Below are 15,689 nucleotides of genomic sequence, written 5' to 3'. Positions count from 1 at the left end.
TTTTTTGTCTGTGTTACTACTTTTAGAGCACATTTGAATCTTAACAGACTGTTCAGAAATCACAACATATCTTCTGACATTTGCAAAGCTTACGTAGTGAGAAACAAACGAGATTATAGCAGAATTTCAAGCACGAATATCATTTACAGAAATGAATTTACATTCGTTATAAGAAGCATAAATAATGAAATATAACTGCATTTGACCTTTTCTCCACGATGCATTGAACCCCCGTCCAGTGTTTTGCCAGTCAGAGACAAACCTCATCGTCAGAGTGTTGTTTGCAGAATTTATCGGGGGTCCATTGTAACTGCTATACCGTCCACACAGCCGGTAGTTTGACCCCATTGTGAGAGTCGGGGATACACCAGTGAACTAGAATAATACACAGTAAGAAGGAAGAATCATGTTTTTGCCTTGCAGAATTTAGCGGGGGTTCATAGTAGCTGTCATAGCGCGTGCACATAGCCAATAAATTGAATGACACGATTATTGACAGTAAAAGCCACATTTTAAAAGCTTCAATCGCTCGCCTGTCATTAAGTGTGTGTGATGTTCATATTGTATATTACTGTTCATATTTTGTTCTTGATGTGTCCAAGTGGGTTTTACCAGTAAAGCATCTTCCACGCAATAGGAGTACGATACAATGTCGAGGTCATGTACTTCCACCCTAACACTGAATGTGTTTTCCACTGTGATCCTCCACTCGCACACTCGCAGGTTGTCGTAGTTTTTCGGGAAGTTTGGAGACGACACGACACCCTCGTCACCAGACATATTTCCTCCACAGTCTCGCAGAACTAAAAATTAGTAGTTTTAACTTTTATCATATGTGTTAAGTACAGCACAAACTTACATGTCAACAAGAGAATTCTACAGATGTACACACATGGCTTTTGTTTGTGTGACAGATAATTAGCTTGTTGAAACATTTAAGGACTGAAACAATACACTTGCAACACTTTTTAAGCAGTAAATTATTATTTTCTTCCAGACCTGCTTTTTATGTTTTTCACATCACCATCACCATCATATTCATCATCATCATCATCATTATTGATATGCATGAAATGTTAAAATACTTTTTTCTTTTGCACGGAAAGAATACAATCATACACAAATTTTCCCATAGATTCTGGTTAGGGATTAAAATATTATATATGAGATAAGCAAAATCTTACTCGTAGTATAATTAGAAGGTTTAGCAAGATTTTCTGTTCTTATAAACGTATAACGCTGTTATAAATATATGCCATATGTCTCTTTTCAAGCATATCATTACTTATCAATTGTATTACTTATCGTATTATGTACATAGACCGTGAGAAAACAAGAATAAACGAGAAATAGAATGAAAACATTTAAAGCACAGACTTCTTATCGTTTCCATAGAATTTCTTGTTGAAAATTTCACCAATACTTCATTAAGTTTAGTGTGTATCTTACTGTCAGTGTCATTAAAGGACTTGTAACGAGCTGTAAAAGAAGCCCTGGTGAAACCAAAGTCCTCGCCGAGTGTCAGCACAACCACGAGACGCCGGGTCGTAGAGGTTACAAGGTGAGGGATGTCATAGTAGCAAGCTCTGAGTACAGACGGAAATGTTTTATAAACAGACACACAAACAACATACGTACACAGGCACTCATATATTTAAACTCACTAACACGAATACAGCAATACACATTTTGAGCAAAAATGTGACAATGTGTGTTTGTAATCATAACAATTAGTTTTTCTGTCGTTTGTGCAGCCCCCGTCTTCCTGCTTTCTCTTTTTTTACCCTAATCATTCACTTGCACTTTTCACAGCAGTTTGGTTTAATATTAAAAAGGTAGTTAGACTTACAGAGGTTTTAGGCAATAATTAAATTGCCAGATTTAAGAGTTAGCTTAAACAGATAGGTGTATTTACGAAAAAATTTTATTTGAATACAAACTGAAGAAGTAGGTTGTCTGATGTTTGTGATTCGTCAAAAATCTCCAGGTAACTTTGTGATGACTCATTACAGATATGTAAGTCGCTTTCGATGTAAAAGTCTCTAAAGACAAGCTGAATGACTTGGTCTTCGTTTGCTTCGATAGTCCAGGTGCAGATTCCATTTCTGTGGTATCCGTTGATATTTAATGATGCATACGAGGTAAAGGTGATGTTCCCTTCCCCAGCGCTGACATTTGTTGAACCGCAAGTGACTGGAAGAAAGAAGAGCAGGTATCTCACCAAGTTGTTTAAGACCTTTTCCTTCATGCTCGACAAAATATAGCAGAAAAAGTCAATAAGAGAACACATAACAAACACAGTCTATGAAAAGGTTGCAACTTGAAGATTGTCAGACACGGTTTATAACATTAATAATGAAACCTTCATGTGTTTCAGTCGTCTACTTAGCAATATTTATGTATTCTTATGTTTGGATTACTTACAGTTCTGACCTGTGGCGTTGTAGGCCATAAAAGTTACTGACATATAAAAGTAGTTGCTGCTGTTGTCAGCGAGGTATTCGACGACGATGGCGTTGGTTGCTTCATCGACAGAAATGTCTCCGTAGTAACGATGACGTCTGCAAGAATAAAGAGTATTTTTCTTCTCAGTAATACTCTCTACACATTTTACAATACTTATCGTAGACAAAAGTTTTATTTTTAGTTCTTGCATTTGAAAGTTTTATTCACTCTGTATTACCCTTTCTAAATGTGAATACATATGAGAGATCTAACGGAAAATAATATCAGGATGTTAAAATGTTTCAGGAACAGCTCACATTTTGTTTTATTGACACTGAATAAGGTGATAAACCTGTTTAAAAAACGTGCAATGTGCTAAATTTGGTTGACTGTTTAACAAACCTTTACCTTGACCGTTTTATCTGCTGAATCATTGTGTCCAAAATAAAACGTCCAGCAAGACATTTATGGTAACACTAACCCTTTACCTAAATCAAACACTAACACTTAAAGCTCTCTTCATCAATGGATGTCAACTTAACACGCAAAATGAAGCACACACATTTTCCCAAAACAGAAACGTCTGAATGAAAAGAAACAAACGATGTTTACCAAAGACAAAATAAAGGTCCTTAAAAATTGAGACCTTAGCCTTTACTGCAAAAGATATTCGCTTTTCTGTCTTGAAATGACAATGTCATAATTACAACTCACGGTGTGATCAAGGAACTTTCATTTTTGCTTGTTCCGTTGTAAATCTTGAGGAATCGATTGACGCAGTCGTCGTCATAGCAACTGGTGTAGGCTAACATCATGATGGCCAGTCCTTTCTCTGCTGTGATTGTCCATTCACACCTTCTATCCCTTTGTGAGTAATAGTCATAGTACAAGTAGTGTTGGCTGTTTTCTTGCAGACGGATGTCAGTATCTCCACAGTCTGCAGAGAACAGAACACACATCATCACTGCATCATTTTGTGAGTTGTGGTATATTCTAGTGAACTTTATGATATAACTAGTGCTGTGAGGAGAAGCAGTACATAAGTCTGATTAAGGAAAGGAACATTTTTAAGTTTTTTTTTGTGTACTCTCCAATTTTGTGTAAACACGAACCTCTTGGTGATCGTTGTTTTGCCCGCAACTACAGTGGGGACACTTTTTAAACTCTCTTTGTATTTACTGAACTGTCTGCTCACACGAGCCTACAGTGCTGATCAACTTTTAGTTCTGTACACATGCCTAATTCGCCTTTCTTATACTTGATAAAGAAAGCCGCTCTAAAAAAAGAAAAGTTTTCATCATTGTTTAAATTCATAAATTGTGCAATAGTTTATGATGAAAACACTTTTTAACATAGACGTTTTCTTACAGAATAAATAATGTTTAGGTTCTTCGTTTTTTTGAAATAACATGTTCAGAGGAACAGAAGTTTCATTTTATCAAATATTGCTGACTGTAAGTCAATACTTTCAATGCATAAATATTGCAACTGTCTCTGATGAAAATAGTTAACACAGTTTCTTACAAAACAAAGAATGGTCTGCTGATTTAGTTTCGATAAATATTGTTTTAAGATACAATTAATATATTTTATTACATACTACTGGTTATTCTCATATCCTTTTAATTCGATTAAAATACAAAATAAGTCTGCGTTCAGTGACCTGTCTAACGGGAGAAAGATTATCAAGGTAGCAGGATCGCTTGCCGGATAGTTTTCTATGACCAGGTAACTCACACGTAGGTGTGACTCTCAGGTAAACTGTCATTGTATGAGAACACTGTGTACTTACTGTGTAATAGTGAAGATGACATGTAGGTAGCGTTGAACCCAGTAGCATAATTGTTGTGGTTGGATGAGAAGATAAGAGTTAGTGCACTGCCAGATGATGTGATACGCAGTGGAGACGAATAGCCACAGTACCTGTCGGTTGGGAAACAGATAATTCTGTAGCATCATCTCTTTAACATGTCAAATGGTAGAAATAAAGGTAATATTAATTAATTTGTTATGAACAGATCAAGGTAACTCTCGCCAATTGTTGATGCCATTCCGTCTATATGAAAAACAATATAAACCATGACAATTGTCAGCAATGATTAGAATTCACTATAAAATGACTCAAGTTTTTCAAAAATCCATATTTTGCAGACATTTCGATTTTAAATGAATTGTGATAAATTATCATTTGAATTGTCCACACACAAAGTCAAACACGTTTTATTCAGACTTTCGGTTAGACCTGTTATCCCCTTTAAAGGTATGTGTCTAGTCGATCGTTTTTCAAAGTAGTTTTTTGCATTTACTGGAGTTTTCAAAACACCGACATTACCAGACACGAGCTCATGTATGAGTGATTTTAAAACAGAAACTTGTGACTATAAACATACGTCCCAATCAAAGGTGATCCTGACGATGGTCCGTTGAAGATTTGCAAAACCCCTCCAGACCACCCCCAGCAACTATTTCCGCTGGACAGGAAGTTTCCCAAGAAAAACGACTGGAAGGTGAGAGTGATGTTGTGTCCAGCCTCGACTTGTATGGTCGTCGTACAGTTGATGTAGGGAGGGAATGTCCCAGGATGATTAGGACTGGCGACGAAACCTCTTTCTCCGACAAGCACACTTTGTCCGCACTCTGAGCACAACGGAGAACCATAGAAAAGAAAAAAAATTAATAGCTTTCATTGAAATGTATTTATTTGTACTAATAGTTAGAAGCGAGGTCCGTCTAGCCTTGCTGGATGGTGACTGTCGCTGAGATTATGATAAAATTTAATAGGAATAGTGTCGTGGAGGTGGCAGTCTATAGCTCCTACCCCTGAATGAGGTCCATTTTTATATTGACACTTAATGTCTATTCATTACCAATCTGTTTTTTTGATGCATTTTTTTCATATGAGTGATGGCAAATTTTGTTACTATTACAATATTTCGTTTTAAATTGATGATATATTTTACATCTTCGTTTTAATCATCATGTAAACGCACTTACATAAATACAGCAAGTGTAAAAAATAAAACTAATACACAGAGAAATCTTATTTACCAGATATTTTCTGCTCGAAGGAAATGCTGAAGCCGCTCATAGTTATAGAGCCGTCAGTGACAAACTGTAGGAGGGTTGGAAAGTAGGTGGTGAGAGTTTGTGTTGGGCTTGTTCCACAGAACCGCTGGGCATTCGGAGGTACTATGTGTCCTCCAGGATTGTAGTATGGTATTTGTAGGACCTGCAGGATTGGTAGAAGAGAGTTTTACATCATTGTGACCATCGTTGGACAAAAGAGGTCTATCATTGGATAAAATGGTTCCTTGTAGACTCTTTGTCTTGAACTCTTTTCTGTATCCCTTTCTCAATTTTAGAAACTTATATATATCGAGAGAGATCTTGAGAGAGAAATATTTTCACGTTTACCATATATAATTTATTGTAGTATGATTCTATTCCTAGTCAGGTGAACATTAGCTGTAATTTTTCCATCTAAGTGTATCTGGAAGATAATGTAGCAAAATGTCTTTGGATATTTTTCAACTGTAAATTGAATGCCTGCTTTGGGCAACGGATCTTAAGACTACGGCATTATTTATGAATTAGTAAGATACAATTTAATTCTTTTGATTACCTTTGTTTGATATCGGTGGTTGGACGTTTTAACCGTTATGATTATTGACTAAACTTGACTTCAACCGTTTTTTTTTGGTTAGGTTGTTGTCGGGACGTGTGGTGTCGTTGGAAATAAGTGGCTAAGAGACGACTAAAAGACCTGAATTAAAACTAGCTTGTTTACCTCCAAATAATCGTAAACACAGGATCCACTGGCATCAGGCCCCTGTAGATGGAAGTTGTGAAAAGTGAAGGTGATGAAGTAGCCCGGGTCGTCATTAGGTATCTGTATGAAATATGAACAGTTCATATTGTTGTAGTAGTTGTCTGGATACCTTGGGGACTCAATCCAGCCACTTGAAACATCCATGGTCTGATCACATACTGTAACAGAAAAAGAGGACCCTTAAGCACAATATATGTATAGATCATTAAAAACGATATTATATATCATTCGCAATGCTAAATTATGAGCAAGCTGACTTTTGCTAGCTACTCAGGGTTGTCCATGGGACATATTTTTGTATCCCATTCCAGCCCATCCCATGGCAATTTATGCCTGTCCCATCCCATCCCATCCCACGGGACGTTTCCCATGGGATTCCCATGGTAATAACAATCCTATGGACAACACTGAAAACCACTTTTCGGCTTTTGTTCTATAATTCCTGCTACTTCACATACAATAGATGATTCAGAGGAAAGATTTAAATCCTTGATGAATGAAATAACAGTAAATTTATTTTGCAATATCAAGTATCGACTACCATAGGAAATACAAATGTGTGCTGTCCCATCCCATCCCATCCCATGGGACGTTTCCCATGGGATTCCCATTCCTATGGACAACACTGTAGCTACTGTTGGCCTTAAGTTTTACTATAATTAATTCAAGATTAAAATTAGGAATAAAACTTTTCAAAAAGTGCTTTTCTTCTTCAACTGACAAAATATAAAATTGTTTTATTACGTTAAAGCCAAAGTTATTAAAATTTTTCAAATCAGCAGACGTCAATCCATTAATAAACATCACGAAAAGGTCATTGATAGTCAAGGGCCTATTCTAGTGTGCGGATATAATGTATAACATAAATACAGATAATATAATATAGACAAAAGCTTGTGTTCTTAAGTGCTATTGAAAATTATTATGGTTTACTTAATTTTTGTATTTGGCAAAACTGTTAAAATATTCATTAAAATTCTATTTTTTGTATATGTTACTACTTTTACAGGAATCTCAACAGACTGCTTAGAAATGTAAACATATTTTATGACACTTACAAAGCTTACGTCGTGAGAAACAAACGAGATTATATCAGAATTTGCAAGCGTGACTGATATTTACAGAAATGCATTTACATTCGTTGTTAGAAGCATAAACAGGGCTTCTGCTTACGCAAAAAATTGCGTACAGTACGAATTAAAAGGTCGGAGGACCCCTTCAATTTTCGTCAATGGGGTCCCCTTCAAATTTGGGCGAAGAACAGGGACCCCTTAAAAATCTGAAGAAGGGGTCCCTGGGACCCCAAAGAATTTAGCCTTAGCAGAAGCCCTGATAAATACTTCAACATATTCGCACTTCACCTTTTCTCCACGATGCATTGAAACCCCGTCCAGTGTTTTGCCAGTCAGAGACAAACCTCATCGTCAGAGTGTTGTTTGCAGAATTTATCGGGGGTCCATTGTAACTGGTATACTGTCCACACAGCCGGTAGTTTGACCCCATTGTGCGAGTCGGGGATACACCAGTAAACTAATAACACGAAGGAAAATGAAGAAAAAATTATTTTTTCTTCATGCAAAATTTGAGACTTGGATTTTTAAAAGAGAACTCTGATACAACTTCCCAAGCACTCTTGTTTTCTCGTGTATCTGCGTACTAATTTTATGGTAATTTATTAACTAAATTTATTAATTATTTTTAAAATAAAAGCTGATAATGGATGGACTTCGGCTAAGTCTAGTAAGCCTTTCAAGGCAGAAGTAAATAACCACCTACCAAAGTATTGCCCTAAATGCATCTACAGTTAACAAGGATGTATTGAACTATACGATTATTGACAGTAAAAGCCACATTTTAAAAGCGTTGATCAATCGCCAGTCCTTAAGTGTGTGTATGTTACTGTTCATAGTTTGTTCTTGATATTTCCAAGTGGGTTTTACCAGTAAAGCATCTCCCTGGCAATAGTAGGAAGATACAATGTGGAGGTCATGTACTTCCACCCTAACACTGAATGTGTTTTCCACTGTGATCCTCCACTCGCACACTCGCAGGTTGTCGTAGTTTGTCGGGTAGTTTGGAGACGACACGTCACCCCCGTCTCCAGAAATATCTCCTCCACAGTCTCGCAGAACTAAAAATTAGTAGTTTTAATTTTTATCATACGTGTTAAGGTACAGCACAGTGAAATCACAAAATTACAAGTCATGAAGAGAATTTTACAGATGAAGACAGATGGCTTTTGTATGTGTGACAGATAATTAACTTGTTAAAAAATGTAAGGACTGAAACAATACACATGCAACATCTTTTAAGAAATACATTATTATTTATTTTCCACCTTCTTTTACGTTTTACATGTTAGTATTATTATTATTGCAAGCACATTGGTATGCATGACATTTACGTTATAATAATTGTTTTCTTTTGCATAAAAAGAATATAATCATGCACAAATTTTACCAATTATACTTGTTATGGTTTTAAATATTATATATATGAGACACGTACAGTCTTACTCATCGTATAATTCGTAAATTTTGCAAAATTTCGGTTCTGAGAAATGTTTAACTCCGTTATATGTCTTGTAGCCCTTTTCAAGCTTATAATTAGTGATCAATTTTATTATTTATTGTATCATTTATGTAGATCTCGCGAAAAAAGAGTAAGAATAAACGAAAATTAAAATGAAAGCATTTAAATCATCATATCGTTTCCATATAATTTGTCAGTTAAAAATTTAGCAAAAATTCATTAATTTTTGGGTGTATCTTACTGTCAGTGTCATTAAAGGACTTGTAACGAGCTGTGAAATAAGCCATGGTGAAACCAAAGTCCTCGCCGAGTGTCAGCACAACCACGAGACGCCGGGTCGTAGAGGTTACAAGGTGAGGGATGTCATAGTAGCACGCTCTGAGTAAAGACAGAAATGTTTTGTAAACACACACGCAAACAAGATACGTACAGAGGCACTCATATATTTAAACTCAGTAGCACGAGTACAGCAATACACATTTTGAGCAAAAATGTGTTAATGTGTGTTTGTAACCATAATAATAATTAGTTTTTCTGTCGTTTGTACAGCCCCCGTCCTCTTGCTTTTTCTTTTTTACCCTAATCATTCATGTATTCATTTGCACTTTTCCCAGCAGTTTGTTTCAATATTATAAAGTAAGTAAGATTTATAAAGTTTTTTTCGCAGTAATTAAAGTGTCAGATTTAAGAGTTAGTTTAAACAAATCGGTGTATTTCCGTAAAAATTTCATTTGAATACAAACTGAAGAAGTAGGTTGTCTGATGTTTGTGATTCGTCAAAAATCTCCAGGTAACTTTGTGATGACTCATTACAGCCAGGTAAGTCGCTTTCGATGTAAAAGTCTCTAAAGACAAGCTGAATGACTTGGTCTTCGTTTGCTTCGATAGTCCAGGTGCAGATTCTATTTCTGTGGTATCCGTTGATATTTGGTGATGTATACGAAGTAAAGGTGATGTCCCCTTCCCCAGCGCTGACATTTGTTGAGCAGCAAGTGACTAGAAGAAAGAGAGAACACGTTAAATAGCAAGTGGCTCTACAGGTCGTTTCAAGCATTTATTTTTATAAATGACTGCAAGCATGACCAAAATGGGCAGAGAAAGTTAATTACAATAAACAGTTTAAATTTAGAATAACTGAAGTCTGTGAAATGGATGTGATATAAAGGCAATCAGTTATCGTTTATTTTGGCACTGTTGAGAAGTGTGCATGCTTGAATCGTCTACTTAGTCATTTTTATCCCATATTATGTTTGGATTACTTACAGTTATGACCTGTGGCGTTGTAGGCCATGAAAGTTACTGACATATAAAAGTAGCTGCTGTTGTCAGCGAGGTATTCGAGAACGATGGTGTTGGTTGCCTCATCTACAGAAATCTCTCCGTAGTAGTGATAACGTCTGCAACCAGAAAAAAAATAGCTGCTTAATAAACCTGTGCTCTTAGATTTTTAACAATTATTTATGGTTACAGTTTAAAAGTAAACGTTTTATAGGTCTTTACGAAAGGTATCCTGCTATTATATTTATTCCGAACTTGTCGCGACTTTATTCCGCACCGACGGACACAGGACCTGCTCTGCTCATGCACAAGCATCCAACGCAGTTGCTACCTTAACACACCTTGACCTCAATCGTTTTCTCTGCTTAACCATTCGGTTCGAAATGAAAACGTGGAACAAAACCGTAACCCGAATCCTAATTTTAACCCTAATTCTAAACCAAACTTTAACCCAAAAGCTGTGTCAGTTATAAATGACAAACTAACACGATAAAGACACACACACTCTTTTCCTAAAAGAGGTTTGCATAAGAAAAGACAAAAAAATCCATCAATAATCAAACGCTTAACATTCACACGGAGAGCTACTTGTTTAGTCCACTACACTTTGGTAGCTTTGGTATAAAGGCCATTATGACTACCGCTATTTATAGTATTTCCTTGTAATTGGTTTAGTACAAACTAGTACAAATTAAGATACTGTGCGCGTGCTTTGAAGACAGTGCAAACACAATAGTGTCACGAACCAGTCACTTAGCTTGGATGTGACCTTTTATGTCACTCCTCAGACTCATTTGCTTTGAGAAACAAGTAGATGACGGGAAGTTTGTTCTTTTCTTTAATTGAGAATAAATGTACGATTACAACTCACGGTGTGATCAAGGAATTTGGATTTTTGCTTGTTCCGTTGTAAATTTTGATGAATCGATTCAAGCAGTCATCGTAGTCGCAACTGATGTAGCCAATCATCATGATGGCCAGTCCTTTCTCTGCTGTGACTGTCCATTCACACCTTCCATTTAAATACTCGTAATGATAATAGGACAAGTAGTGTTGGGTATTTTCTTGCAGACGTATGTCTGTATTTCCACACTCTGAAGAGACAGAAAATACATTTACAGAATATTCATACACTTATCTAACATTCACTCTTTCATTTATTGCTTAGTAAACACATATATAAACACAACCCCTATTTAGCAGAAAAATACTATGTTTATAAACAACTTTCAATTGAGGCTTGAAACGTTTTCATATTCTGGTGAACATTATATTAGAACTAGATCTTTAAAGATAGACATAAAATAAACAGTAAGGGAGTTTAAGCAGAGGGGTGGTACAGACACTTTTTCTTGAGCCTCCAGTTTCATGTACACATTTAACACGTACTGACTGCTGTCTCCTCACAGTATAGAAAGTATGAGAACACTTCTTAATCTTTCTTCGTACTTACTTAGCTCTCTGCTCACACGAGCCTGGAACCCATAGCCAGCTGGCCCGCTGGAGTTGGACACAAACCGAATCTCGCTGATGTCTGTTAGGTCAGGAGGCGGCGAGTTGTGACAATACCGCTGATGGTACGAATTATTGTACACCTGAAATAAATATCACGAGAAACTTCAAAGCAAAAAAAGTACTTATGATCGCATACTAAACTTTTGGTCGTTGGGATGTGAGGTGTTACAGGCTGTATTTATCTAGTGATACTTATCAGGTATAGTCTGTATCACCGGCGCCCTTTTCCCTTCTCTAAAAGTAAACTTCGTCTATGACCTTCCTTTTTTTTTAGGTGGTTGGGAAGTGAGAATTTCCCGTACAGTGGTGCCCATCTCCGTTTCACAACCTTCTATGGAGTCGGGTACCCATTCCCAACTTCTCGACTAAGAATCACATGATGCCACAGACGGCAGAGCGCGATGCCTGGCCTAGTAAACCCGTAGCCCACAGCGGTGCGAAGAATTGTTGAAACCACAGTAGAGTCTAAGGTTGTAATTCTGTGTGTAAATGAATGAATACATAAGGGAGAAAACACCGTAATATTAGGAATTGTTACACTATGCATTACTTCCCTTTAGCTCCCGGGGGGAGAGGGGGGGGGGGGGAAGTCCGGTATTTCGTAATGTTTGAAAGTAGGCAAAGGTTTAGCTGATCAAGCGCCGTGTCAAAGTCGGTTGCCGGTTACTCAATTCAACTTGGATTGGTACTTGAACAACCGAAAATGAGAAGAAAACACTAAGTAATATTTAAATTCTAATGTATATTCTAATAAAATGTATGCTTGTTTGGTACTTTCTGTCTGTAAATATATTGTATACATATTTTTTTCTTAATTTTCTAACTTTTGACCTACTTCCCGATTTGTGAATTCTCTGTCGCATACAGTTACAGTCTTTCAGTAGATCATACTAATAGAAAACTTCTTACCAGGTAAATGTTTCTAAAATGCTCTTTAAAGCGAAGTATCCCACATAGTTGTCTTTATTGTAGGTTAATAGATATACATTTTTTCAAAGAACGGGTCGAAATTTTAATCGAGGGCTTTCGCTGCTAAGTCGAGAATAGCTAATAATCTCGGAAACTCTTTAGTGTTGCGAAAGTGTTAAAAGGTTTCAATTTTTGCTTTTTCACAAATTATTTAAAATGCTAGATGTTTCCTTTACTTGATTTTATTTATAATTTGTATAAAATTGTATACTATACTGCTTCTACATGACGAGTGCTGTGTGACAAAACACGATTAGAACTCTCCGATGAAGTCGCAATTGATCTCCACATTTGCCTTGTACTTGCCAAGGGGAGAAATAGCATTACAAGCAAAATGGACATTATTTATTAATTTAACACTTTTGTACAAACTGCATGCATTTCCACTCTTTACTCTTATCTGCCATAAAAAGTACATCGCACTTATCCATGGTTACCTACCGAGATGTAATCTGCATCACATGAGGTGTTTGGGAGATGAAAGTAGGTGAAGATAACTCGCAGAAGGCTGTAGGTACTCAACGAGAAAGAAAACCGGCAATTCTGGCCCCGGTAGTATTCGTCTGGAAATCCTGGAGACTCGATAGTCCCATTGTAGTCCCTTGGAAATGATCTCTCGCAAACTGAAATCAGTTAAAATAAACATCCCGTATTATCTCAGATCGGGTAGAGCAGTTTGTATCTTACGTTATGTCCATAAAATAATTTTTGTCTCAGTTTTGAAGAGAACCCTCTAACGAAATAGGGTGTGTCTAGTTCAGACAAACGATGAAAGCTTACTTTCATAATAATTGGAAAAGATATTTACGAAGATACTATCGAAGGAAGACAATCATATCGCTGAAAATGCTGGGTTTATGGCGAAATAACACTCACTATTTGTACAGTACTATAAACACAAAATTTGGCGTTCGTACAGCCGAATGGAGAAGTATCTTATTCACGAGTGTATGCTATTTCCCACGATGCATATTATTTCATATTTCATGAACTGTTAATCTCTCTGTTTCTCCATTTCGATGCCATCTCTGTTCTTCTCCAGTACCCGATAAATCAACAACAGCAAAACTGTGACGTCACGCTGGACACTATCCAGTGGAAAATCTCACCTGTATTCCAGTACGCACTGAAGCCTTTAGATGTTACATTTCCGGTGGAAAGAAGCACTACTGTCATGGAGTTTTGATTCGAGCGAAAATAGTACGAGTAGCTGTAACACAATCTTGTGGGCTCATACGATGTATCATACCATACCTGCAAATCATAAAAAGTCGTTGAGTAAATAGGGTGTGTCTAGTTCAGCTACAAACAAATTTCACAGGCTACAGACTGTATACATACGAAGAGGTAAAATGTGTTTTAAATGAATATTAACTGTGAGTTTATGGAAACGCAATTATAAAGAGTTTTCTGTTAATTACAGATTTTTCTAGAGAAAGTAAGCTGAAAGTCGCTCGTTTTCTCATGCCAATGAGTTAGCACGAGCAAGCGCCCGCGCGCACACACATACACAACAACGCACGCACTTAAACACATATCATGCACGCACACATTGCATCGCTCACTCAGTCGATTACTCGGAATGTTTGCTGTGAAAAATGCGTGACACTTGAAAGAAAGGACGATTTCAGCTTTTCCAAAATTGGAACTCTCAATTTTAATTGGCAAGTGCTAATTCGATTGGGTCTTGAAGCATACGAGGAATTTTGAATGAAGTAAACATGTCATCAACAGTTATGTTATACAATGTAAACTGAATAATTTTGAGAACTTTATTTTATGTTGTGCTTTTTTTCTTAATTTTGTTTTACCTTTACTTACGATCGCTATCTCTTGTGATTGTAACGACTAATGTCATCATGACTTCCGTTGACCAGCTGACTCTGGCAGGGTTGTATAACATCATCTTATTCTAACGTGTTTAACATTTACTAACCATAACATTGTCGTTGTAACATCCGTTTGACCACTCGAGCTGCACGTCAGTAAAGTAGAGGTCTATTCTGTTGCCATTGCCGACGGTGATCGTCCAATGCACACCATCCAGCTGTCGGAAGTGCAGCTGTCGTTGAAGTAGCATGGAGAGGTCAGTGTACGCTGGGTGTTAGGATTACTCACAACTCCCCCACAGTTTTTGTTCACTTGGACTTCAATGAACACGAAAGAAATGACTTTTAACCTTTTACGTCCGATTGTTGTTTATAAGCGCTATATCATCTGCTTTTTTTACTTACCTTGACCTACTCATGCACCAGAAACATTACCTCAAATGAATGTAGCCATTCAGAATTTTTTCTTGGAAAGACTTACCAGTCTTAATCAAGGCAAATAAACGTTAACAGAAGTTACCCCTATTTGAACTTTTCCCCTTTAGAATCTTTTATTTTCAGAGCCAAAGTAGACGCATACTCTTAATTTATTCTTATTACTGCTAATATATATTTATTCTTGAAAGAAATGCACAGTGCAGCCGATATTTTGATCACACCTTCCTGTTCCTTAACACGGTACAAAAGATTTGTCAATTTTAACATATTATAATATTTAGTTCTTATCGCATATTTCACTTTCATTGCTTTCAAACATCACTTTATAGCCTTTTTCATTTCGCTTTGTTTTTAATACCTATATTTAACAGCATTAACCAAAAATATTTACCTGTTGACCAGACAGCACTAAAGCTACTTTTCGTGGTGACGTCATACGTCGTCTGGTGGACAACGAGTATGTTTCTGGTAGATCGTAGTTCGACTCCAGGAGGTAAGTAGTACAAGCGTTCCAGGAGCAATGCAGATGACCCGTTACCATCCCACAGCTGCAGTATTGCAAAGACATTAGAGGTGTATTTTTATATTACCTTTTTATGATTTTACTTATACTGTATATGCATGTGTGTTGTAAACAATAGCTATAAAGTGAGTGACAGAACATTAAAGGTAACCTCGATGGTGTCTCTGCAGCAGGAAATATCATAAGCGTTGAAAGTGAGTAGAATAATCTTGTCGATGTCTGTGATGATAGTCCACGTGCAGTTTCCAGCTGGAAAGTCTGGAGAGGAGAACCTGCCTGATGTTCCTGTCAGGGTCCCTCCGCAAGTTCCATTTGCTATAGAAACGTGAGT

The 15,689-nt window shown here is 36.8% G+C and overlaps 2 protein-coding genes across 2 annotated transcripts in view; both read right to left on the bottom strand.

Annotated features, from left to right (window-relative positions):
• The window catches only part of LOC112557259 (cubilin-like), a 31,575-nt gene extending 22,013 nt beyond the window's left edge, over positions 1–9,562 (bottom strand). The window contains exons 1-7 of the mRNA XM_025227007.1: positions 9,550–9,562; positions 9,048–9,184; positions 8,215–8,405; positions 7,636–7,804; positions 6,233–6,432; positions 5,494–5,674; positions 4,836–5,082 (exon numbers count right to left, since the gene is read on the bottom strand). Of these exons, the coding sequence (XP_025082792.1) occupies positions 4,836–5,082; positions 5,494–5,674; positions 6,233–6,432; positions 7,636–7,804; positions 8,215–8,405; positions 9,048–9,093 (1,034 nt within the window). The 5' untranslated portion in view covers positions 9,094–9,184; positions 9,550–9,562. The remainder of the gene's footprint in view (positions 1–4,835; positions 5,083–5,493; positions 5,675–6,232; positions 6,433–7,635; positions 7,805–8,214; positions 8,406–9,047; positions 9,185–9,549) is intronic.
• A 499-nt stretch (positions 9,563–10,061) lies between these two features.
• On the bottom strand, positions 10,062–14,648 carry LOC112557939 (bone morphogenetic protein 1-like). The gene is made up of 6 exons (XM_025228096.1): positions 14,505–14,648; positions 13,678–13,822; positions 13,010–13,191; positions 11,538–11,679; positions 10,956–11,178; positions 10,062–10,203 (listed from the first exon to the last, which is right to left on the bottom strand). Exons 1-6 carry the CDS (start codon positions 14,646–14,648, stop codon positions 10,062–10,064), a joined length of 978 nt encoding a protein of 325 aa, XP_025083881.1.
• Positions 14,649–15,689: the final 1,041 nt, after the last annotated feature.

This window comes from Pomacea canaliculata, linkage group LG2 (assembly GCF_003073045.1).
Source record: "Pomacea canaliculata isolate SZHN2017 linkage group LG2, ASM307304v1, whole genome shotgun sequence".
Taxonomy (NCBI): domain Eukaryota; kingdom Metazoa; phylum Mollusca; class Gastropoda; order Architaenioglossa; family Ampullariidae; genus Pomacea; species Pomacea canaliculata.
The sequence above is the reverse complement of the archived record's forward strand: the minus strand, read 5'-3'. Positions and strand labels throughout refer to the sequence as shown.

Excerpts from the sequence above, each read along its gene's own strand:
- LOC112557939 (XM_025228096.1), bottom strand. The coding sequence starts at position 14,648 with ATGCTACTTCAACGACAGCTGCACTTCCGACAGCTGGATGGTGTGCAT. Across the intron at positions 13,192-13,677 it reads CAGTGCGTACTGGAATACAG|TTTGCGAGAGATCATTTCCA; the intron begins GTGAGATTTTCC and ends AACTGATTTCAG. Across the intron at positions 10,204-10,955 it reads CCAAATTCCTTGATCACACC|ACGTTATCACTACTACGGAG; the intron begins GTGAGTTGTAAT and ends TTCTGGTTGCAG.